Source organism: Cygnus atratus, chromosome 5, assembly GCF_013377495.2.
Source record: "Cygnus atratus isolate AKBS03 ecotype Queensland, Australia chromosome 5, CAtr_DNAZoo_HiC_assembly, whole genome shotgun sequence".
NCBI lineage: Eukaryota > Metazoa > Chordata > Aves > Anseriformes > Anatidae > Cygnus > Cygnus atratus.
Window position 1 is genome coordinate 6,034,718 of NC_066366.1, and position 24,967 is coordinate 6,059,684.

The 24,967-nt window shown below is 37.0% G+C and overlaps 1 protein-coding gene across 1 annotated transcript in view; it reads right to left on the minus strand.

The window, feature by feature from the left end:
* SPON1 (spondin 1) overlaps positions 1–24,967 on the minus strand; it is a 186,612-nt gene that overhangs the window by 108,754 nt on the left and 52,891 nt on the right. The window contains exons 4-6 of the mRNA XM_035550153.1: positions 18,894–18,967; positions 15,853–15,975; positions 11,000–11,148 (exon numbers count right to left, since the gene is read on the minus strand). Of these exons, the coding sequence (XP_035406046.1) occupies positions 11,000–11,148; positions 15,853–15,975; positions 18,894–18,967 (346 nt within the window). The remainder of the gene's footprint in view (positions 1–10,999; positions 11,149–15,852; positions 15,976–18,893; positions 18,968–24,967) is intronic.

Below are 24,967 nucleotides of genomic sequence, written 5' to 3' on the forward strand. Positions count from 1 at the left end.
CTGCGGCCATTTCAAGCCCTGTGATGGGCCCTGCAGTCATTTCAAGACCTGTGACAGGCCCTGAGGCAATTTCAAGACCTGTGATGTGCCCTGTGGCCATTTCAATATCTGTGATGGGCCATGCGGCCATTTCAAGATCTGTGACAGGCCAAGCGGCCATTTCAAGACCTGTGACAGGCCATGCGGCCATTCCAGGCCCTCTGGTGAGCCCTGTGGCCATTCGAAGCCCCATGACAAGCCATGCGGCCATTTCAAGCCCCTCTGACAGACCCTGCAACCATGCCAAGCCCTGTAATGGGACATGTGGCTATTCCAACCCCTGTGACAGGCGCTGCGGCCATTTCAAGACCTGTGACAGGCCCTGCGGCCATTTCATGACCTGTGATGTGCCCTGCGGCCATTTCAAGATCTGTGACGGGCCATGCGGCCATTTCAAGCCCCTCTGACAGACCCTGTAACCATTCCAAGCCCTGTAACGGGACGTGTGGCCATTCCAACCCCTGTGACGGGCCCTGCGGCCATTTCAAGCCCTGTGATGGGCCCTGCAGCCATTTCAAGACCTGTGACAGGCCCTGCAGCCATTTCAAGACCTGTGACAGGCCCTGCGGCCATTTCAAGACTTGTGACAGGCCCTGCAGCCATTTCAAGACCTGTGATGGGCCCTCCTTTCTCCATCTTTCTGTATTTCAATGGGATTTTAAAATCGAAGCTATTTTAAAGAGCTCGGTTTTCTACGTAGATATTTACTCTTAAATAAGAGTATTAAATGTATTAAAGCTATTGAAAGTATTGAAGAAGTTAGTTCCAGAGGGTGGGGGGGGTGGTAGGGCTGGGGGCTGGAAAGGGGGTGGGGGGGCTGGAGAGGGGGTGGAGGGGAGGGAATGATTGCATTGTCAACATCTAAATTAGTATTACTGATTTATAGGAAACATTTCACCAATGGTAATTTTAAGATACCTTCCTTTTCTGCAAATAAAATAACTGATCCAGACACTTAATTCGTCTTTCGTTTTCCTTCACCAAGACTGGTCAGTGTTGTATAAAACTAAATACACTAAAAAGAATAAACAGACTTGTCCAAAATAGATAATTATATATAATATGTAAAGAATAATGTATTTAAATGCATCATAGAGCACCCCATGTATAGTGCTGGCCTCTTCTAAGTCATTAAGAAGAAAATAAGCATTTGAGGTACTCACTGTTTATCCTGGGAAACCATTCACATACACATGATTCAGATTGCTATCTCACATAAAATTCCAAAATATTATGTGAAAACAAATTTTCAATAGAGCATTTTTAGTTAACAATATGCCTACTTTTGAGCCTGATATTTCATATAATTTGCTACAATCTTCTCATCGCATGTCGGTAAATATCAATGAAGGTAATAAATACTCCACTCTGTTGTCAACCTTCTCCTTTCCAACCATATCTGTATACTTTTTTTTCCACAGAAGTTCTTGGAATGGCAGAGTATTACCCATAATAAAGTAATGGTATTTATTTGAAGTCATCAGTGACTGACTGAAACAAGAATAATATGAATGATTGGAGCCATGTTTAAAAGAAAACACTGACTAGCAGAGAATCCAATAACATCCTTATAAAAGAATTCCAGATAGTTTGTAATCAGAAATTCATGACAATAAGTGCCATTTTCATCTAAGCCCAGAGTTCACTCTTGCATCTATTTCAATTCCCAGCATATATGACAGTTTCTAAATTCATCCATCCATTATTTTATTCCAGTGTTTGACTGGCAAATTCCAGATAAACGTACAGTCTGCAAGCTTATCATTCTTTTTCAAACTAATGACTAGTCAACAGCATTAACTTCCCAACCCAATTGAGTAGTTCTATTTCAGTTTTTAGTGAAGTAAAAACTTCAGTAAATCACAACACATCACAGTTCCCCCAAATCTGGAAAAGCGATCTAAGAAAACAAAGTTAAAAGTTGGGATATAGACCAATGAATAACCTCTCTTCAGTAGCTTGGGCCAGTTGGTTTGTTATATATTAATGTTTATATAAGACCTAATACGTGATTATGCCTATTTATTAAACAGTAAAAGCAATAAATAGATTCTGAAATCAGTATTGATCTAGAAATTTAACTGAGAGGAGCTGTCTTAGCAAATGATATAAGCAATGTAATATTCATATTTTTCCATCTATGTTAGTTTTTTGAAATATATATGATATTTGCATACAGTATTTTTCTGAGTGTTCTGGTGGACTTCAGGTGAAAGTAAGCATTTGATGTAATCAAGGTAACATGGTTCTTAATTGAGGTTCTTAAACAATAAAGATGCTGAAAAGCTAATACCGGAATGATGAACTTGAAATTGTGGGTTTTTTTCTTAGTTTTTAAGTTAATTTCTCTGATTAAACATTTACAAGTCAAATGAGCTAGTAGGACTCTTCAGCTTCAGCTGTTATGTCATGCTGTTCCTCTGAACCATATTTACAATCCAACGAGAGAGAAAAGAGGGGAAGATCCTGTGGCTCCTGACAAATGCTGTTAATGAGAGTTCAGACACTTCTTTAGCAGTTGCAGCACCCCATTAATAGGTAGCTGAAGGCCGCTGGCTATGCAGCCACTGCACTTTAATCACTGGTTAAGCCTCTGCAGATGAGAGTATTCAGAGAGAAGTAAACCCTTCTTTAATTTAATTTTTAGTGGTACTCTGACCCTTAAAAAAACAGGTCAACAGGAGTTTAGCCAATATCTCCCAGGGAAAAAGGAGCCTACACACCAGCTCTGTATACCTGCCACACAATTCAATGTTACTCGTGTTTGATCTTCTATAGTTTGTGTTACTTAACATTCTGCTTGTGTTGCTCCAAACCAGTTCCCTAGTGCCTCAGAGTCATTCATCAAATGCATTTGGCGAGTCTTACTAGGATTTAGAGCTGCCATTCCAAAACAGAGTAGCTGCAAGCAGTAACTCCAGCTCAGACTGATTTCTCTGACCAAAGTCTCATGGTAGGAGTGCTGAAATTCTGCTATCAGATGGAGTTTGTCCCTCAATACTAGCAGTACAGGAGGCATCAATGTATCCAGCATGTTCACGTTTTAAAAATACTACAGTAGCAGACTGAAAGGAAATAATTTTAAAGTAATTTCACCACATCTTTATACTGGATGAGTCTGCTTCAGAATAGTAAGAGTTTTATGACAGCAAAACAGTATGATAACACGTAACTGCAGGAAATGAAAAGACGAGATATTTTAAAAGACTGAAATCAGCAAATAACGTATAGCAATCCAATCATACTGTCTTGAACAGAAGACATTTCCTTTCAATTATTACAGACATTAAAAAGGGTAGGAATATGTGTTGGTCCTACTTCGGCAAGATATAACGTAAGAATTTGTTGAGGCTTTGAGTTATTATTTATTTATTTTTCTTCAGGAGATACCCTTCAAGAGAGCAAACAAAATGCTTATCTTGTTTGACTATTTTTAATTCAAAGAGAACCTGATTATTGGACTTTATTGAAATGCATTTCTTCCTATTTTATATTAGAAATGTGATAATTGGAACAAAATAAGCATCAAGTCAACTTACGGCAAATGAAAAGAAACTAACTGTTGAACAAACTGTTAAAACCTTAATTCCTTGTTTGATTATGCAAATTGTTTCATATCAATAACTGGCTAATTATTCAGAGAGCAAAACTTCAAAGACCCATACAACTCAGAAGTGTGAAGCCTCCAGAATCCATAAAGCAAGGTGAGAGTTCAAAGCCTTACGTTTGAAAAATCAAGCTACCTTATTATCAAATAGTAAATGCTGTTAAAAGCACAGAAAATATAAAATAACGATAAATATATTTTTTCCATGTCATCTGTACTTGCCCATTAGCAGCAGAACCAAGCCGACGAGACGAAGGTAGACAGGGCGCTGTCGATAACCGCTGAGGCCTGTGAGGAGAGTGTAGGCCTTGGCTGTGGCCTCCTGCCTCACTGCCACAGCAGGTGGGCAGCAGCCACCAGGCCGCAACAGCCGGCCACTGCCAGCAGCACCGACAAGGGCGCCAGCGTCCCTGGCACTGACAGCACAGCACTCCTGATATTTCCCTTCTGAATGGAAATGATGGCCTGAAGGCTGATTTAACTGGGGGGAATTTCCCCATTTCTGAGCCTGCTGGAGATCGGTTTGCAGGCGGAGCACAGGCAAGGTGCTCAGCGCAGGGAGGGAGAAGTGTCTTTCATGGAATCATTAAGGTTGGAAAAGACCTTCAAGATCATCTGGTCCAACCATCACCCTGCTACCAATGTCACCCACTAAACCATGTGCCTGAGTACCACAGCCAACCTTTCCTTAAATACCCCCAGGGATGGTGACTCCACCAGCTCCCTTAGGCAATCTGTTCCAATGCCTGCCTGGCTACTCCTTCGGAGAAGAAATCTTCAAATTTTAAGTACGTGAAGAGATTTTCTGCAATGCGAGGTGCACCGCAACACACTGAGACAACTCTTGGGAGAGCAATGGCATGCGCCTGTCCTCTTCTCTGTGGCATGGCCGCACCAGTCATGTTCAGTCACAAAGGCTGGTGCTTTTTGCAAAGGAAATGCCTGTCCCACACAAAAAACAACTGCAGACTGGCACAAAAGTTCCTAGATCACAGGAGTGCACAAATTCTGTCAGATTTCCACAGGCTGATCTGCAGCAGCAGAAAGCATTTTAATTTCTCTGGGACAGCTGGACTAGGCCTGCACATACCTAATACAAATACACGTGGATTAAAGATGCAACACAAATCCAACTCAGCAATGGCAACCACAGTGTTCCACAGGGACTTGCAACTCTACTGACAGAGCAAGTTTCCAGTAATTTTGCAGCATTTTCCTGGTTGTATTACTAACCCTCGCAAAAAGCAACTTGAAAAATAATATAAAAAGGAGCTGTTAACCAAGCCGCTATTTTGCTCAAGTTTTGAGCCAAAGCTGAGCAAAATTTCAAAATTGTATTTTGCTTGGTGTTCTAAACCAGGGAGATTACCACAGTCATAAAAGGACAGTTTGCACAAAATGTGTTCAGTGTCTGCCAGTTCTCACAATCCTTCAAACAGAAGAACCACACATGGTTTGACTATGCCATAAGGACTGTGCTATAATGAGTAAGAGCTTATCCACAGCACAATGATATTTTCAGAGTACTCAATAAACACACATTTTTCTATTCATTTTTATTGGCTGACTGCATGAACTACTAGAAGTGTGCTGAATCTTTCATGTTTTGGCCCAAGAAATAATATACCACCTAATATTTATTAGTCAAAACTTAATTTTTTAAAAAAATTGTCCTTAATGGTTCAGACTGAATCAAGCTGCTTTGTACTATTCAGAACTAGCTCCTTTGAGAGAAATGATATACATTTTCCAGTATTTACAGAGACTGTTTTCACCAACACCACAATAACTTGTATGACTGAAATGGAAGTGAAGCTTTTACTAAAAAATTATGTGTTTTTATTTACTTATTTAACTATCCTCACTGAATCTTTCTTTTCTTTTTTGTATCTCAAAGTGAACATTCCACATGTGTAGTTATTTTTTAGGCTAAAACAAGATTGCTTAACAGTTGCACAACAAAGGCTTTTGCAATATAATGCCAATTAGAGACTAGCTTACTGATGAGAACACACAGTGCCTGTGTTGTTTATATAAGCCTACAGCAATAAAATTCAGTGAAAAAAAAAAAGTTAAATTTTGGATTTTCTACACTTTCTTCAGAATACAGATTTGTAGAAACATATTTACTGTTATATCAGAAACAAAGTTGATTTTCTCTTTCCTTTTAAAGAGCAGTGATTTTTAAGTTTCTGCCTTATAAATCAGTAGTCAGATAGAAAATTCAGTATTTGACTTTTTTTTCTTTTTTAATAGTTGTCAGTAAAAAGGCATTTTTAAAGATATCTTTTCAAAATGAATGTTGTATTTTGACCTCCGTTGGCATAGTGCTCACAACAATTATACATATGGTCATGAATATGAAAACAGCACAGCATTCAACATGAGCTTTGTTTCTTATTAGAGAAGCAAATTGTTATCATCAACAAATACTAAAAAAGAATGCAATTGTGATGAACAGCTTTGCTTGCTTGTTTTAAAGAAAGCAACACAAACTGGGAATCATCCTAAATGGAGTTTCCAAGAGTAGTTTGTTAGAGAAAATGGAAGTTGTCCTAGAAGAGGTTGTCTGAACCTGATGGTATGAGATGTTTACTGGTAGATAAACTTCCCTTTATGACATAAACAGACAACAATTTCTTTTTGGCAGAAATTCCTCAAGAAATTTAGCATAGTAAGGCATTTCAAAACTTCTACCAAAATGCAAGAGGTTTTAAATTATTAGACAGTATATATTTTCCAAAGGGAAAGGATGGAAAATCTACCACTTAACATTTTCAGGAGGCCTAAGAACTTAGTACTGTAATTTACGGTGGTGGTGTATGCACAGAGCAATAGAGGAATCTAACAGAGCAAACAAAAGTCTAGATTCAAATTTACAATCAAGCAGCTTGATCTATCCAGAATTAGATTAAATACAGCCTTAAAAACATGCAGTGAGGCTCTAACTAAAGTAGAAAGCATGCTGGGACACGGTTTTGCTACTTCACTATTAGACCAAGTCCAGAATCCACTGAAAGTTTCTACGGGCTTTGGACAGAAACCTAAAGGGGCTTTGGACTATTTAAAACAACAGTGGCTGTACTTTTCACATTAGACTTTTTGGACATATTAATATTTCCTAAATGTGGCTATCTTTTCAATGGAGAGAGAGAGACTGGGGCCTCTGTGAAGCTGCTGGGAAGCCAAATCCCTGCCCCAAGGACTGAGGTGGAGGGGGCCCTGGGAGGACAGTGATGCCATTCACCAAAGGCTTGGGTAGGCAAAGACAGACATCCCAGCCAGCTTCCTCTAGTTTCCATCAATAATAATAGTAGCAGAAATACCAGTATTGGCACGAGACAAAACAACCTGGGTATGGTTTAACCTCCACCTGCAATGAAGGCATATTTTCACTAATTTTTATCTGCTTTAAATAAGCACAGCCTGAACTATTTCTGCAGCAATTACAACTTTCAAGTGCAAAGCAGCCTTATTTTCAGCCCTTGTTAGGGGTATCCTGCTCTCCAAAGCTTGATTAAGTGTTCAATTTTCAGCTGTTCAGTCAAGCACAAGTGCAACTCAGCTGAACCTCCCTGGTTGGTTAGCTAATTTTAACTTCTGTAATAACAGATTATTAATAATAATAATAAACAAAATTTTGAGCCTCTTTCAGTAAACATGATAATAATTTTCCAAGTGCTATAACAAAATAATCAATATACAGCAGATTCTTCTTTGTAATTCAGGTGATTTGCTAGCTTCAGTCAGAAAAATCTAATGACCCCATTTTTCTATGGAAAAATGCAGTGCTGTTTTAAGAAACAGGTAATGAAATGGTAGTTACTCAGCCAAAATACTAAAATTACAGTTAAAACAAACAAAACAAACAAAAAAACCAGCCAGGATCAATCAAAATGAAATCAGCTTCATTTTTACTACCTTTTTTTTCTTCAGTATATATATACTAAGGTGCACTACAGTATATATGTATTTAGGATAGATTAAAAAACATCTTACCAGACCTATTTTGTAAAAGTAAATGTATGGATAGAATCATAATAATTACATATTTTCACTTGTAGAAAGCTTGGGATATCTCAGGTTTCATCTTCTATTAGGAAACTGTCTTCACATAAATTATAATGTATCAAAAAAATTTACAGGCATCTGACTGGAAAGAACTTGCTCTTCTCAAAGGTCTGGAAGCAAAGTCACCTCTAACCTAAGGCCACTGAAGGCAATGGAAAAAGTCACCCCCTTTCCTGACATTTCAGAGAGCATTAAACCAAATCTGTAAGGAATGCCATCTCTGTGTCCACCGGGAATAAGCAGAGAGCACCTGCTGCAGTTAGCAGAGATAGCAGCAAGGTATAGAATACTTTTTATCCACGTTTTTAAAATATTTAATGGTAAAATGACTTGCTATTTATCCTAAAACAATTAGACAAAAACAAGCGAGTTTTTCTTCTTTAGGTGCAAGACATTGGAACCAAGGCAGAATAAGACTGACTCTATTTCCATCTTGTTACATTTACTTATATAATCTTTAGCTTTACATTTTATTCTTTTTGATGTTTGCGTATTTTAGCCATTTTTTTATTTTAACAAAGCAATCACAATATGGATGCAGTATTCCCCCTTTCAAATTCTGTATTTGCTTGTATTGAACAGGCAGTTTTTTAAATAATAGATCTTGGACAAATCAGACTTTCTGAAAACCAAAGTGTCCTGAAGTAAAAGAGTGAATACATTTTGGAGATATATGAGGTCAGTGAACATTCTTCTGCACACATCATTCCTTTTCCATTCTTTGTTTGTTCATGTACAACCCCTGAAGGTGACGCATGAATTATCCAATTGTACACATCAACCACTTGACAGATTGTTTTAGGAAAACTAGTGTGCTCTGTGCTTTGCTTCCAGGCTGCCAAGGAAAGTTTACCAAAAAGGTTGATTAATTCCTTTAAGTTCTCCCAGATAAACAAACTGCAAAGCAAGTTTGCAGTACCCAGGACCATCCATGCAAAAATATTGTACAGGCTCTTTACAGTAACAACAAACCAGAGCATTTGAAGGTGCTCAGTCAAGAAGAAAAGGTGCTGATGATTCAGCAGTCTGTCAAGTGGGGAACAGAAGCGTTCATGCTTGAGAATCCTTAGTTAATGATACATAATCGTTAGGGCACTTCTTAACAAAGCTCCATTAAAAGAAAATAGCTTCATTTAAAAAAAAAAAAAAAAACAATTTTTTTTTTCTTTTCCTTTCACACACGAAGAGTACAATTTTAGCAATGATATCATAAAAATCATTAGATAGATTTGTTTGGTGGGTTTTGGTCTGAATGAAACCTTAGAGAGCATCAATTACACAGACACCAGTTGCATAAGTATGTGCCTATGTATTCACCTAAGTTACAGCCTAGCAAACACAGCAGAGAGCAGATTTCCAAGCTCCGGTGCGGCCTCCTAAGAAGCCCACTACCTTGTTGGGGTGTGCTTCAGACGAGGGCTGCAGCCCAGCCCTGCACTGCTGCATGCAGCTCCAGCTCCCGGCACCAGATCTGAGCACAGAAATTGCCTTACTTGTGCCTAACTGCAGCTCAAGGGCAGCTTGGTGGAGCAGTTTTAATGAATCGCATCCTCCCGCGACTGCACAAGAGAAGGCTGGGAGGACGACACATGGGGGAAATACAGGTGGAATAAGAAATGGGAAAGTGGGAAATTGATCCTGAGGTTGCTCGAGGGTGGGGAAGGAAACAACATTACCAGATTTCAAGGCAGGTGGGGGATACTGCAAGGGAGAAAGTGCAATAAAAGAAAAAAAGCTTCAATGAAATGTCCACAAATTAGTTCCTCATATTACTAGCTCTGCTGTCAGGGTTATAGAACTTTACCTCAGTTTTTCTCAAAAATATTATCCCAACTTAAACACATTGAAAAGAAACAGAAGGTTTTTATCAAATTTTACCAGATTTCACACAATCACAGAATGGCTGAGGTTGGAAGGGATGACCTCTGGAGACCATCCAGTCCAACCCCCAACCCAGCAGGGTCACCTAGAGCAGGTTGCACAGGATGGCATCCAGGTGGGTTTTGAATTATTTCCACAGAAGGAGACTCCACAGCCCCTCTGTGCAGCCTGTTCCAGCGCTCTGTCACCCCCACAGTAGTGTTTTCTCATATTCAGCTGGAACTTCCTGTATTTCAGTTTGTGCCCGTTGCCGGGCACCGCTGAGAAGAGTCTGGCCTCATCCTCTTGCCACCCTCCCTTCAGATATTTATACACATTGATAAAATCCCCTCTCAGTCTTCTCATCTCCAAGCTAAACCAGCCCAGCTTTCTCAGCCTCTCTTCATATGCCAGATGCTCTAGTGACCTAATCATCTTAGTAGCCCTGTTGAACTAGTAGACCCATTTAATTGACGTTACAGCATACATTGATAAACTGGTTCTAGGTACTACCCAGCTATTACACCAGATCATTGCTTGGATTAGACTGTACCAAGGGAATCAGGAAGCCTTCTTTCTCATGTAGTACAATCATAACTATTTACATTATATACAGACTTACCTACACATACAGCTACATAAAATTGTATGTACAGCTTTATTATATGTACTAATATCTACATTTTCTCTCTCTTACCTCAGTTTCCAGTGAGTCCTTGAATTTCGTGGAGGTACACATTCTAATAATAATCATAACCACTTCCCAGTATATTTTATTGTTTCCTTATTACTTGATGTAACAAAATGAAAATAATGTATAAACTACTTGAAAGATTGATTTCTGTTAAGCTAAATCAATCCTCTGTAGGATGATATACTGTAAAGGCTCTTTTGCCATAAACCTGATTCATCAAGTTTTATTAGTGCAGTTGTGTAAAGTCTTCCTATTCAGCAATAAATATCACCTCACTCTCCTGTAAGAGCATTCCTAACTTGGATGAATCTGCAGCTAACTGCAAATGGTGTGTCCCAGAAAAAAGAGTACTATTAATGCTACCACCTACTGTAAACAAGATCAACACTTCAAAGAGGAATATGGCATACCGCTTGCCATCTTCAGGGTGTTCCTTTAATAAACTCTCATCTTCACAATTAAGCTAGAAAAGATGAATTTTACTTTTATACCTCTGATATATGTCTTGAATGAGACAAAGATCTGAGCTCATAACACTGTAACTTGTCCTTCACAGACACAAAAAAATGTCAGAGTAAGAACGAGTCTAGAAAAACAGGCAGCTTTCCTAATGTTCTTGACTGAAAATTAGCCAGCAAAATTACATTGATGGACATTGGCAGTGACAAATCATTCACAGTACAAGGTAGGATGCATTTTTTTAAAGCATGTATTACATTGCACCTTACCTGCTGTCGAATTTCTTCTTCCATCTTGACTGGGGACCCCAGCTCTGCAACTTGTTTGACACCTTCACTTGCATATCCTCCATACTCCCAAAGGATGTAGTTCTTTGAGTGAGAGCTACCAATGATTGCAGACCAATGGTTGGTGCGCCCTTTCAGGAAAAAAAAATAAAAAAAGAGAAAATTAAGAGTTCATCAACATACTGACTTATAACATCAAAACCATCATCAGAGGGTCAAAGCATAATTCCTAGTCTTTCATCAAAATGAAGGGTTCAAAGTGCCCCATCTTTACCAGCACAAAACTTCTACATGTGCTGCATGCTGCCAGTTCTGACTACATTAAAACATCGTATCTTTAGAGTACTAAGGGCAAACCAGTGATCTACAGAAATAAAGCATAATGTGTCAGTAGTTATTGGATATAACACAGAAATTGAGAGAAAGATTGTATTCCAGCTGATCAAGTATCTCCCCCAAACAGATAGTTTCATACAGGCTTAGTATAGTTTTTCTTCACTTGAGCTTCTTCGAGAAGTTTAAAAATCCTTTAATTTTAGGTTTCCATATAAAATATTTATGAGGATGAAACTTGCACGGGAAGACTTCAGTTAAATCTTTGACTACTCAAAGATTTAACAAGTCACTTCCATACTGGTTTCTTGCAACAGTCCACTTGATTTATTTTTGGGTGGTGACAGGAAATTACTGGCAAAGGGTAGATATAAGCATGACTACAATGTCATTAACTGTTACAGCCTTTTCAGCTTTGTGCCCAAACATTATCAGGCAGAGATATAAAGTGCTTAAACGCAAAAACCTCCCTCGAGCAGCTGATGAAAAGGAGATGGTAAGTTTGCTTCCCATCAGCAAATTGTGCCTAGCTATCCTTCCAAGAAACTTGAAATATTGGTAAAGGAATGCTCTTATGGACACTCACATGGCTGTTTTCTCTGCATGCTCACACTTAAGGTACACATATGCTGTGTCACATTTTTTTTCCCCCCTTCAACCATTAATAGTGGTTCCCTTTAATTTAGGAGGGAGTGAAGAAGCAAGTTTTGGTGCTTCTATAGTTGCTTAGTTTACGTGCTCTGATTTCTCACAGTGTAAGCGTTGTAGAGCTAGACAAAGGGATTCCTCTTCTGGTTTCTTGTCTTGTTGAACAGGAAAAGAAAAAACGTAAAAGTTTAAAGAGAAAATGGTAGAGAAGTCTGATGAAATGGAAAAGAGAAATGAGCAGAAATAAGGAGTCACAGAAGTCCCACAGTATTGGAAATAAAAATGAATTCACTTAAGTGTCAAATAGCACTCTGCAAAGATATCAGCTTAAAGGAAAAGGATGAGAAAATGAACTACTCACACAAGCAGACAGTATGGTAACAGTGCAAAGACTGTAGGAGATGAGGGAGACAGAATGATGGAGTGAGACAATATTTAACATTTTTCTTTGCAATGCAAAAGGAAGAGAGGAGCAGTAGAACCAGTTGAAAACTAGAATAAATGAATGAAAAATGAATAATGAAGTAAACAAAAGGAATGCAAATTTAAAATGTGAAAGGTGGGACAATGAAATTGAAAAAGACAGTATAGAGAATTGAATAGATAAAGTCAGATGCAGTAACATAACCACAGGAAAATAGAAAGTAGATTAGAAATAAAAAATGAACAACAATGGTATGGGAAAAAAAGCTAGAAAAGTGTGGCAAGCAGAATAGATAGATGAGGGGAGGTGGCCCGGCAGCACAGCAAACAGAGCCTCCACAGGTTTGCTTGAACCAAAATAAACTTACTGAGTGCTGAATTACAGCAGGCTTGATGTTTTCAGAGTCCATTAAAGCTAATCAGAAAGTGCATCCCAAATGGAGAAAAACAGATACTAAACTCCACCACCACCTCCCCCCAGTAGGAGACTACAATGTCAGAAGATGGTTTCCTGTTCAAAGATCTGATTCTTGCTCCTCGAATATACACTGGCACCTTTTCAAACCACAGAGGGCATCATTCACCTTCAGTGATGGGACCTCCAGTTCTGCCCATACTTTCTTCTTAGCACACAGGTCTAACTACCTCACTAGTCACAGACAGCAACTTTCCCTGAAACACAGTGACACTAAAACTTATTGAAAGAGATGGTTCCACCTACTCCCTACAAACGAAAGATGTATCACTACAGAGAGGAACCAGACAGCCCTTAAATGTTCAGTAAAATTAATTGTTCCACGTGCTCCAAAGCTTCTCTCCTTCCCTGTCCTAAACTGGGCAAGAACGTCTGATGCCTTTGCAACTAATGCCCAGCCTCTTCCACCCAACCCCTCTTCTTAAAGCTGTTGGATTTGCCCACAAGGCAGCTGGCCTCCCTTCTTGACCAAATGAGCTATTCAAAGTATACCACAAATTTTCAAATGTTTCTCTCTTCACCTCTAACCTTCTGTTTCTGTAAGAATGAAAAGAACTCAATACAGTTTCTTAAACTTTTTCGTCTAAACACCAAAGACACTTCTAAACATGAAATAATGTGAGTCAAATAGGGCCAGAGCTATTTTGTATCACCAGCCCACTTTCACTAACCAATTGCTAAGACAGCAAACAGAATACAGATATCTTTCCAATGGTATTATTTCTCTTTTTTTATGAGTAGTTCCTCAATTTACACATTTATATGCATATTTTGCATATTGATCAAGGTGTCATCACACGTGAGAATGTATCCTCTTGACATATCTTGCAGATGTGCCGTATGAAATCATGATGGAGAGCACACATATATGGATGATACCCAGAGAGAATAAGTACTTTTAAGCCACAGGGCATATGTAAAGACATTTTTTGTCTGATCAGAAGAATGTGATAGGAAATTTAATAATTCCCCTTGAGCCAGATTTAGTAACAAATGAAACATTCCGCTTCCACTAGTCCTATTATCAGGAGCTAAAACAATGTGCAAAAATTAAAAAATTAACCAAAAAGCATGCTTGGTTTTCTTAAGCCTTAGTGTGCTCATTTGTGTAATTAAAAATTTTCAGTCTCTCTGAGATTCATGAAAGGGAAAATGTTTTATTATAAAATATAAATTAGTTTTTGAACCCTTTCAACAGCCATGGTACACCTCTCTCCATTCACTTTATGGCTAGCATACTCAGAACAAGATTGTGTTGCACTGTTTTCTTTCTGAGCAATGTTTTATAGAGTCTGATGACTCCTAAACACACAAAATATTTTTAAATTCAATGGAAAAAAAAGGTACTTTAATTGCACTGGTATAAAAAATGGAATCCGTAAAAATCCCAAAAGTGTTTCCTGGGATTAACAGTTTTGCCCCAGTACTTTCCAGAAACATTTTGTTTGACAGCAAAAGAAAATTCTTTATTTGGCAAAAGCAGTTCTTTGGAGAAAAGCTAAAGAACAGATTACTTATTACTGGGGATACATAAAGCAAGTCAGAAGATTATTTAAGAAAAGAAGTGAAATAAAAGTTTTATGATCTGTTTTTTATTTCAGCCATACTGATGGCATAAGACTAAAGCGGTTTTTTTTGCTTTGTTTTGCTAACATGATGGCTTGCCAAATAACAAGTGATTTACTACAGCCTATCATAAATAGCACTTTATTTTAATGTAACTACTGCACAAGTTCAAAATTATAAAGAATAACGTTAATCATTAGTTTTCATTTTTATTATGACTACATTTGGATGAAAGATCTTTTTCTCAACTTTCAGGAATTTCAGTGTAAAATTTTATCATCTTTTATTACTGGGATTGATCCTGCTAATGTTGTGTGTTTTTTTCTTCAATCAGTCTTCTCTAGTTTTAGAAGTAAAACACATTAATCAAAATCACCACTGTGTAACTGGGAAGAGAGAACAGTATACAGAGTCCAGTATTGTGGCAAATTATTCTAACTTGCTTACTTCACCTGTATCCTCAATGTGTTCACTGACTTGGATTTAAAAGAAAAAGGCATTTTTCCCTGCCTACTACATCATTAAGTCACAGTAATTTCATAGTTTTCAATCGTTTTTCTTATGCCCAATTTCTAACCACCAGCTGAATCCATACTAATAATGCATACAAAGTGTGACATTCAGCAGACACATAGATCATCCAATAGCCTACAATTACTCACTTCGGCTTATTTTATCTCCCATGCATTACACTGACAAATAATATTTGAACAATGGTATGTTCAACTTAAAATGTACTAAAGAATCAATGTAAGCAATATTGCTTAGACTGTTAGAACCACAAGCAGATACACAAACCATATTTAAGCTCCGTGATTATATTCTGACACTGACAGCAATAAATAAATAAAAAAGACATATAAAGGCTACATAATAAACATCAGCCACAGACAACCTAACAAAGTTTAAAGACCAATAAATTTGACTCATGTTCTCAAATAATTTCCTTGCCTTTATTGCCACAGACTGTGGAGCCAGTAATGAAAGAATAAATGCATAATACATTTTTCTGTAACTTCATCTTTTTACAATTACTTGGATTATTGCAACAAGAAAACAAGAATACTGATTTTGTAGGTCAGAATTTTAAAAATCCTGATAGACCTGATAGAAAAGGAAAGCTAAAAAACCCTTTCTTATTACAAAGAAATCTTGAAAATGCAATCTAAAATATATCTCAGTTCAAAACATGAAGCAAATCTTTAGAATTTATTTGTAATGTATAGCATTTTCAGAAGGATCCATGGATTTTCAATACTGAGTGTTGGCAGCACTGCATAAATGTCATAATTTACACTAATGATATGTAAATAAATAACACTGTAACAAGCTCCAGCACTCTACACTATCCCTGTGTATGTAGTACAACATTAGTAAATGACATACTCACGTGGAAAATCTTTGGGATGTGTTTTTTCCGACCAATTTCCATAAAATGTTAGCCTGTATTTGGCAGTTCCACAGGCACAACAATCTAAAATTGGTTTGTCAGTCACACCTTCTGAGGCTGAGTCTGAAAAAGGAGAACAAAATTACCTATTGAAAAGTGTTACAATTCATTATCAACAGATGACAGCAAAGTTGCCACAATAAATACTCCAATAAATAAATTTGAGCTAAGCCTACTTTTGTTTGTTGTTTTTAATGTTGGGCTACATGAAACTGGATCCCTGAAGTAACAGGATCATATTTATGGGTGGATGTAATGACTCAGATCTACATTTTTAAAATGAATGCAACACTACAATTATAGTTGTCCTCAGATTCAAAACAAGTGCATTTCTGTTTCTTACCTGATTTGGTCAAAACCTTGGTTGATCTCAAAACACAATAGACCAGAACCTTCTGAACAGCTAGACTATATGTTCTCCAGTGGGATGTAATAATTAACTGCACCAGCCCTGTTCTGGAGCCTCAGCTGAACCTCTGCATGCACAAAACAGAAATGGTGTTTCTGCATGCACACATTTCCTGCTCACAAGCCATTCTCTGTCTCGGTTTGAGAAACATCCCATGATGTTGGATGGAGCAGCTGAGAGCAGTCTGATGCTGTCATGGAACTCCAGCAGCTCTTTTGGCTACTCTCTCTCCACTGGCTTCTCAACAAGTTGCAGAGAGTAGACAGCAGGCTGGATGAATGGCTTTGCCATGGCATTACACTCCTACTACATCTTTCTTGAGGGTCCTTCACTCCTTCAGCTAGGTGATAACCAACAGGTTCCTGGACAGGTTCACCATCATGTGATGGTGAAGAGACTACAGAGCCAGAAAAAGCAGTTGTTGTCATTAGTTCAACAAATTCTCCATGTCTCCAGAACAGATTTTGTAGGAGCATGGATCATGATCTAGATGAACAGCTTGAACTTAAATTGAGTTCTAAATTGTACAAGTTTGAGGAGGTTATCAGATGTGAACCCCAAAACCAGAGCCAAACCTAAACCAACAATTTAAAGTTAATCCATATCCTCAGCACTCTGTTTTTGTTAATTAGGGCATGCTGAGGAAAAAAAATAGCAATAAGAAGACATACTATTATCTGTAAAAAGAGTTTAAGGACTTGACCAAATTGCCTCGTGAAGAATGAAATGAAGTCTTTCTGATGATCTGAGAATATGAGTTTCAGGTGTTTCTTTCCAATAGAAAGGAATCACCTGCTCCGTCCTACTCTGAAAAGATAAACATTGGGACTGTGTTGCAGTTTTACCTGTATCTGCAACAAAAAACTTTCATTATTAAGACTATGTGTTTCTGTAGTTTCCCTCATTCAGTGACTTCAGGACACAGCTCAATACAGATATCTACAAAATTGCCAATAGCTTTCTCCTTATCTGATGTCATATCTGGACTAGAACAAAAGTGGTGTTGAAGAAGAAAGCTAAAGTTTTCTGTCTGTCTTTAATATTTTAAACAGATAGGTTTAATATTTCAAATAGATTGTGTAGTTAGCAATGGCCAAATGCACCTTCCACTATCAGAACTGATCATAGACAACTACAATTCTTCGAACATGAAGCTGTTATTCAAAAACATGGCAAAAGTTAAAAAGTAGAATTTTGACATAACTTGGCTTCTAAAGATAAATAGGCATTAAATTTGATTCCCTATCCTTTATTTAATAGTCCTATTTTTTTCTGCTTTCTTTCAGGAATATTAATCAAATTCACTGTTGTTGTTTATTGTGGTGGCTTCTTACTTCATATTTGACACTGAACGTGCAATATTATTTTAACAAGTCTAACTTACACTTTTCCATAGTTGAAATGGCACAAAACTATGACATACAAGTTTCTTGGCTACAGTCAGGGATTCACATGCATTAAGTGCAATCAAATACTTCACTGGCACACACTCAGTTTAGTAAAAATGAAGGACAGTGTAGTAGTAACTCAAAAGAAGCATATTTTTTTCTCAGCATAGCTCAAACTAAAGAAAAACAATTCCAAACTTGCAGGGAGAAGAAATAAGAATTACCCCATAACAATCATCCCTGCACTTCTGCACAAAGTTACTACTTTTCAAGGAAATTTGGGAAGTTTCTCCTGGAAAGAGTTATGCTATGCAATCTGGAATTTAAATCAAAAGAAGATGTGCATGCTGATACTAAGGGAGTGGTCAGTTATTGATACATAGATATTAACAACACACCCTGCTCCTGCTAAGATGGAAATCAATTTAAAGGCAGATATATACTCCTAATATATGCATATATTCCTATATGCAGCATGCATACATTTACTAACAGAGTAATAAAAGCAGTCCAACTGCCACCAGATTACGGAGTGTAACAGTCACCTTCCACATTTCCTTTTTTAACAGGTTGTGTATTTAAGAATAGGTGGAGGATTCCATAAAGTCCCTGAAGAATTTGTATAGATAATTTCCCTTAGTTTTCAAAGGGAGCTTATAGGCCTAATCTACTTCATAGATCTCCCGCCTCCAAATATGCGAGCATTGACTTGACAAGCCCGGTTCTAAAGAGGCCAGAATGAAAATAATTACAGAATACAGTAGAAGAACCAGGAGACTGAGATTAACTGAACTAACTTTGCTTGCATGACTTTCTGGGGAAGAGGAATTTGCAGAAACAAACACTATCACAAAAGACAACTGAACTTGTCTTCTCTTCCTCATGTGAATTTTAAATACCTCTGCTATGCTTAGGTTTAGGAAAGAATGAAATAGTCTGGGATTCATTAAACTACGTGCTCTGGGGGCAAACAGGTTTCACACCAGGTAAAAAAGTGCAAGTGTCACATTTAGGTGAAAACAAGGAAGAGTATATATGAGAAACAGTTGCAGAGTAAGGAAGAACACTGTTGAACAGGAGATCCTAAATTTGAACCTGGATGAAACCGTTGAAGGCCTCAAATTTTTAATTGGATATAATGAGTTAGGAGAAAACAGTAGAACATGATGAGGAAGTAACCTTACCTTGTTCACAAATTTTTTTGGTGAGAGAGCCCTCATCTTGAAAATAAATGATGCGCTTCTGCACAATACTGGCTCTACAAAGAAAAAAAGTTTGAATGTTTATTTCTTAAAGGAAAAAAAAAGTGTATGACACGGTAGCAAAAGGACAGAACCAGACTGCTAAAACGTAGGCATATTTTCTTCTTTTGACAATATATACAGTACTAAATCTAGGATATTTTTATTTCAACTTCCATTTGAAATTGTACATTTCAATTTCCATTTGAAAATGAATTTTCTGGTCTACTAACTGAAAGACCAGAAAGGGAAAACAGTTCAGAAGAATGAACCAGTCAGGGACATAAAACTTTAAACAGCAAGGGCCAGATTCTTGTGTTACCTCAACTTACAGTCAAATAATTATATCGATCTCTCTAGAGTTATTCCTCACTTTTACCAGCTGAAAAGAAAAATCAGGACTATACTTAGAAGTGTTGTAGAAAATGATGTCAACCCTTCTTTGACAGTGTCCCACCCCACAAAATTATCAAAAATTAGATGCAATTTTTACTGTGCTTTTCTTGCCAGGATACAAGGTCAGAGTAGGACAGGAAGTAATCCCTCATTCACAGTAAAATGCACCCAGGACAATAACTGAGTTTTGTAAATCTCTTAGAGCTACATCAAATTGGAAAGGGTGCAGAAAACCACAGCTTGCTCATCCTTAACAGAGATGTCATTTTGTAAAGGAAGATGTGGCAAAAGACAATCCAAGGCAACCAACCAAGGCAGTGAAAAAAGCTGTATGAAACGGAGAAGAATAAGTTTGACCTTTTACAGAAAGCAAGAGCATTATCTGCCAGCATTTGGTGGAGGGAAGCATAGCGAGTTACCAGCAGCCATCCATACCTAGACAGGTTGTGCAATTTCCATCCCTGGAGGTATTCAAATTTGATCATACTCATCCTTGAACAGCTAGATGTAACAACGTCTACTTCGAGCAGGAATGTGGATGGAATAATTTACAGAGGTCCCTTCCAACGGAAATTATTCTATGATCCTATGCTTTAAATCTCATTCTAAATAACAGGTTTTTGCAAAACTTACTGTAAAAAAGCACCTACACTTAAAAATCTAAACAAACAAGAAATCAGCTTTCTGCTGGTGGAGCTCCAAAATCTGCAGATAACAAAAACATTAGAAGTCATTTAATTTCAGAAACAGTTATTTTAGAAATAGAAAGGGTTTGTAGTAGAAAGTAGAAAGTAGAAAGGTTGTTTGAAGTCTGAAGTTTACTTATTTTATTCTTTTTGCTGTGGTTAGCTCGTCAGTGTGGAAATGTCAAGGGAATTGTTCCTTTTCTAACAACAAAAGCTTCACAACTCTCTGAGTCATTGTCTCTTCAGCTGTGTTTGAAATTAGATATGGAGCCAATAATCCAAATTAAACCAATAGGAGATTTGTTTCTGACTCCAGCTGGAAGCTGACTGATATATAGATGGCTGCATAGACATCCAAAGCAGGCACATAACATTACAATAGTCAGACAGAAATAGTATTAAACTAAATTTAAAATATTCACTGTTTAAATAATAATTTTCTTGATTGGAGGCTGACCAAATGATCAGATCAGTATATTTTCCTACTTTTAATCACTACTTTTATTATTTTCTTATTTATTATTTTGACATAACTTTTATTCTTCTATAAAAGTTCTGATTTTGACTAAAGACTCTTTGAGTTTTGAGGCTTACAAAAATAGCTTTAAAATGGAATGGCTAACTTTTACAGAGACATAAGAAAGCTTTCAAGAATTTACACAAAGTACACAATTGGCTGTCTATATAAACCCTTCCTGTCCCTTCCCACAACCAGTGCTATCTAAACTTTATGGGAAGGGGAGATTTGATTGCTTTTCCCCTACATGATAACAGATTTAAGGGATTTTTAACTGAGTTGTTTCTCTCTGTCTGTCAGCAAAACCAACTCAGCAAAATGGGAAAAGGGAAAACAGGTCTCCCACCAACACATCAGCACACCATCAAATAAAGAAAAAGGAAACCAATATGTCTCCAAAATCTGCTTGAGTTCTCATTACCTTCATGTGATGCTTTTCAGTATTTGTTAAAGCTTTTGCATCACATCACATTATGAGCAAAATCATATGCATAACAAGCAGACTCATTTCCTTTTACTTATATCTAGTAGCATCTGTTTTTACTTAAAAAAAATACTTATTTCTGTTTTCTCTCAGAAAAATCAAGGAATATCTGGTAGCTTTCTGTAATATTTGCTTTGGCGATGCTACTTCAGGATGTTCATAGGTTGGATACAAGCAGGTCATGGTCTCTGTCCTGTCATGGTTTTGATCAGACCACATCTGAGCACAAGGAGGATGAGACCTGCCCTAAGAGACTTCCCTGGAATGAGAATGCGTCTCCAGCACAATTCTGCAATAACTGTGCCATTCTTCTGGAAAAGCTTAGCAAAATCACATAAATTGCATTTGGGACATTAATGAACAGGAACATCATAAACCATAAAAATTCAGAGCAACCTTGGGGATGCTACAAGTCATACCAGAAATTTAGTATATTTTTTTCCTTTTTCCATAAAAACAGGTTTAGATCATCTTCCTTACACCTTTTGTCAAATCATAACATCAACAGAAATAATCTTACTTAAAGTGCCTCTATGGGTGTAATGACGTGACAAAAGAAGCATGGAAAAGGATCTATAAGAATTGTTCCTATGACATTTTTAAGCTTACATGAAAAGCATTAAGTACAATATTAGAGTTACATTTTAATAGAAACAGATTTTACCAGAGTTTGTGAATATACCCTAAGTTAAAGGCATGGCCACTTTTTCCATTTCTATTATAGTTCTTACAAAGCTTATGCTTCCTTACAACACGTGGTCCTCTAACGAAACATGTGGAATACAATTTCAAGCATCATGTAAATGCCCTGCATGAACTGAGAAAGTAGAGAGTAAGATGCCCAAGTCATTCCCTCACACCTTATGGAAGCACAGTACCCAGGCTTTTTTCTTTTTTCCAAAAGCAAATTTCCACAGTACTTTGCTGTCTTAGATTTCTTGGCTCACCATTTGCAACAGCTACAGATTCAGCAGTTCTTAATACACGATAACCTTTTTGATTTATACAAATATAAATTTACTTATTTATGGGAAAAGAACTTCTCGTGACACTGGGTCTTGCCAGAAGTTGCAGACCACCAGCAAAATCAACACTTGAAAGTCTGTGAGATAGCAGGGTAAAATTCACCTTAGGAAACTCACTGGAAAAGTAAAACATGGATTAAGAAAGAAAGAGTACTAAAAAAAAAAAACCACACCTGGATATTGAGAAAATATAATAAGGTTCTAGACTACAGACAAAAAAAAAAAAAAAAAACTTTGTTCTGTATTACTTATGGGTTAACTTTGTCTTTGCCCTTCCAGCCATCAAAACTATTTTCTTTGATTATTCCATTCTTTACTGATTTAATTATATTAAGTTCTTCCCACCTCAGAAAGGCTACCAAGAACAATTATATTTAATAAGAACATTTAATGATGCTTAAAGTTTGTTTGGCTTTTTGGATTTTGTTGTCTTTTAAAGATAAGGAATTTCTACGGTTAGATCTGTACCATTTACCCTGGCACTAGAAACTGAGGAGATAATCACATATTATCTCTACTATAGTTTTCTTGCTGTATAGGTTAAGTGAATTTCCTAATTCTAATGCACTATTTAGGGATGTTCTCATTTCATTTCCTTCTGTCTTGTCTTAGTAAAAACCCACAACTCTATTGTGCTAATTCGTGTAGTTGACCAACATTATTGACTTTCTTTCAAATGCTTTTATTAAAAATCACTTGGAATTCCTCTGAAAGCATATGCAGCTCTTTAGCTACTCAATGCCTACCAATTTTTATGCTGGTAGAGTATTTGACAAACTATATTCATCAAAATACTTTTCAACTAGAAACTGAGCTCAGTCTTACCAAAGAAAAAGGTCTCTCAAACCAGAATCTAACTTTGTCATCAGCCATCATTGACAAGGGTCAGTACTATTAAAACACTTGCCTAAAATTATTCCTTGATACTTAGGAGTTAACAGAGGAGTGTGTTTTTTTTCCTGTCCTTTTTTTCTTTGCCTTTTTTTTTTTTAACTGTATGCTCTTAATACAGTTTGAGCAAACCAACTAGACTTTGTATTTCATGTTGGATGAACACAGTAATATTAATGCCAAGCATATCAGTTTTCCCACATTTACAACTCTATACGTGATGATTGTCTTTTCCTCTAGTAGATTAGTCAGCTGAAAAAACAATAAAAGCGGCTCACTTCCAAAAATAAAAAATCAGTGCATACACATACACTGGAATATCCTTCTTTATTTTTATTTTTAAACATTTTACCTGCACTGTCAGAAAATGCAACCGAGCAAAACCCCAGAGCAAGAGCAAAGTACTCTAAACTCATCTTACAACCTTATTGTAGCTTCAAAGTCCTTTTGGTCATCCTTCACGTCATACTCAGGCCTACCGTTCCATGCATACATGGAAGCTCACTGACTGCAGGACTGATCTGGCCATCATATATAATACAACAAAAAGCTCTAAGGGAAAACAAAATTATATATGCTGCTATCTTGTATTTGTCCTCAGAAAATCTCTCTGTTCCTTGCTTGAATGGTCACAGGACATAAATATTAAATCTAAAATCTTCAGGATAAAAACTCGGCATGACAAAATCATTTCTGACATGTACGCTACACCATTTACTTGCAAAATCAAAAAAAAAAAAAAAAGATGAAAGAATGAGCTCACCCAGGTCTCTTGAGAAAAATTCACATTTCTTAAAACCCATTGCTATTTGTGAGCTGTATCTTCACCATGTATTTTGATAGTCACAACTTTTGTACAAGTTCAATCTCCTTGAGTTTCAAACTAAGAATTATAAATTATACTGCAAAGAAGAGTCAGAAAATATTGGATAGGACTGGCTGGTTGGAGAATATATTTATTTTGTTATTCTAAGTGCTGATTTTGTATAGTAGATGGAAGAAATCTATCAACTGTGGAATATAGTTTTTATCAAGCTAGGGATCTCAAAGCTGTACTATTTGATAGCTATATCATTGAGCTAACTTGCAGTGATCTGAAGCAGAGCACTTGTGTGTTAACTAACAAATCCTAAAATCAAAATAATAAATTGAAACAAAACAAAACAAAAAAGCTGTTCAAGCATGGTTCTATTTTTGCTTTAAAAGTCCATGCAACCTTTATAACACTCACCCACTTGCACAAGGAACTCAAATATTTAATGCCTCTGGACATTCTAGAGAAGAAAGAAAAGAAAGACGAAACCATGTCCCCATTTTCAGAGTTGGTATCCCACTTCATCTGCTATGACAGAATGTGGCAGAGAATGAACAACATGATCAAAGGCTATGTTCTAAACCCTGCCACATGTTACTCCTCATCAGTCCACACTTAAAAAAAAAATCCACATCACAGCTCGTCCTCTGTTGGTTTGGCCACTAATGAACAGCAAGCATGGACAGCCTTGGCACAGTATAAAGCATATTTACCCCTTTACAATATTCCTTTTAAGCTATATACCCTACACGTATTTCCCTTCTCTCTTGACCTCCCTCCCCATGCTCCAGGTTGGGGGATTAAAAAAAAAAAAAAATTGTGGGTTTTATTTTTTATTCTTACTCTGTTCTGTTTTGTGCACAGTTAACAAAGCTTGAAAGAAACCCCCAAGATTTTAAAATAATTGTTCTAAATTTTCAATATTCTCAGGGGATTCAGGAAGGAAGGAAGTGAATGAATAGATACTAACAAAATATCAGACCCGTCATTCTCTAACTACTACTTTAGAATAGGTCTCCATTAGCAATATGCTGAGTTAGATTTCAATGACTAAATTATTTGCTTGTACAGACAAGAATTGTATATCAAAAGCAATAACCTAATCAAGTCCACCCCCTTGTAAAATACTGATTACTTGGTATTCAGATGCAGGAATCCAGGTAGGACTAATGTATTTCATGCTTCCAAGTTCAGAAAAATCATC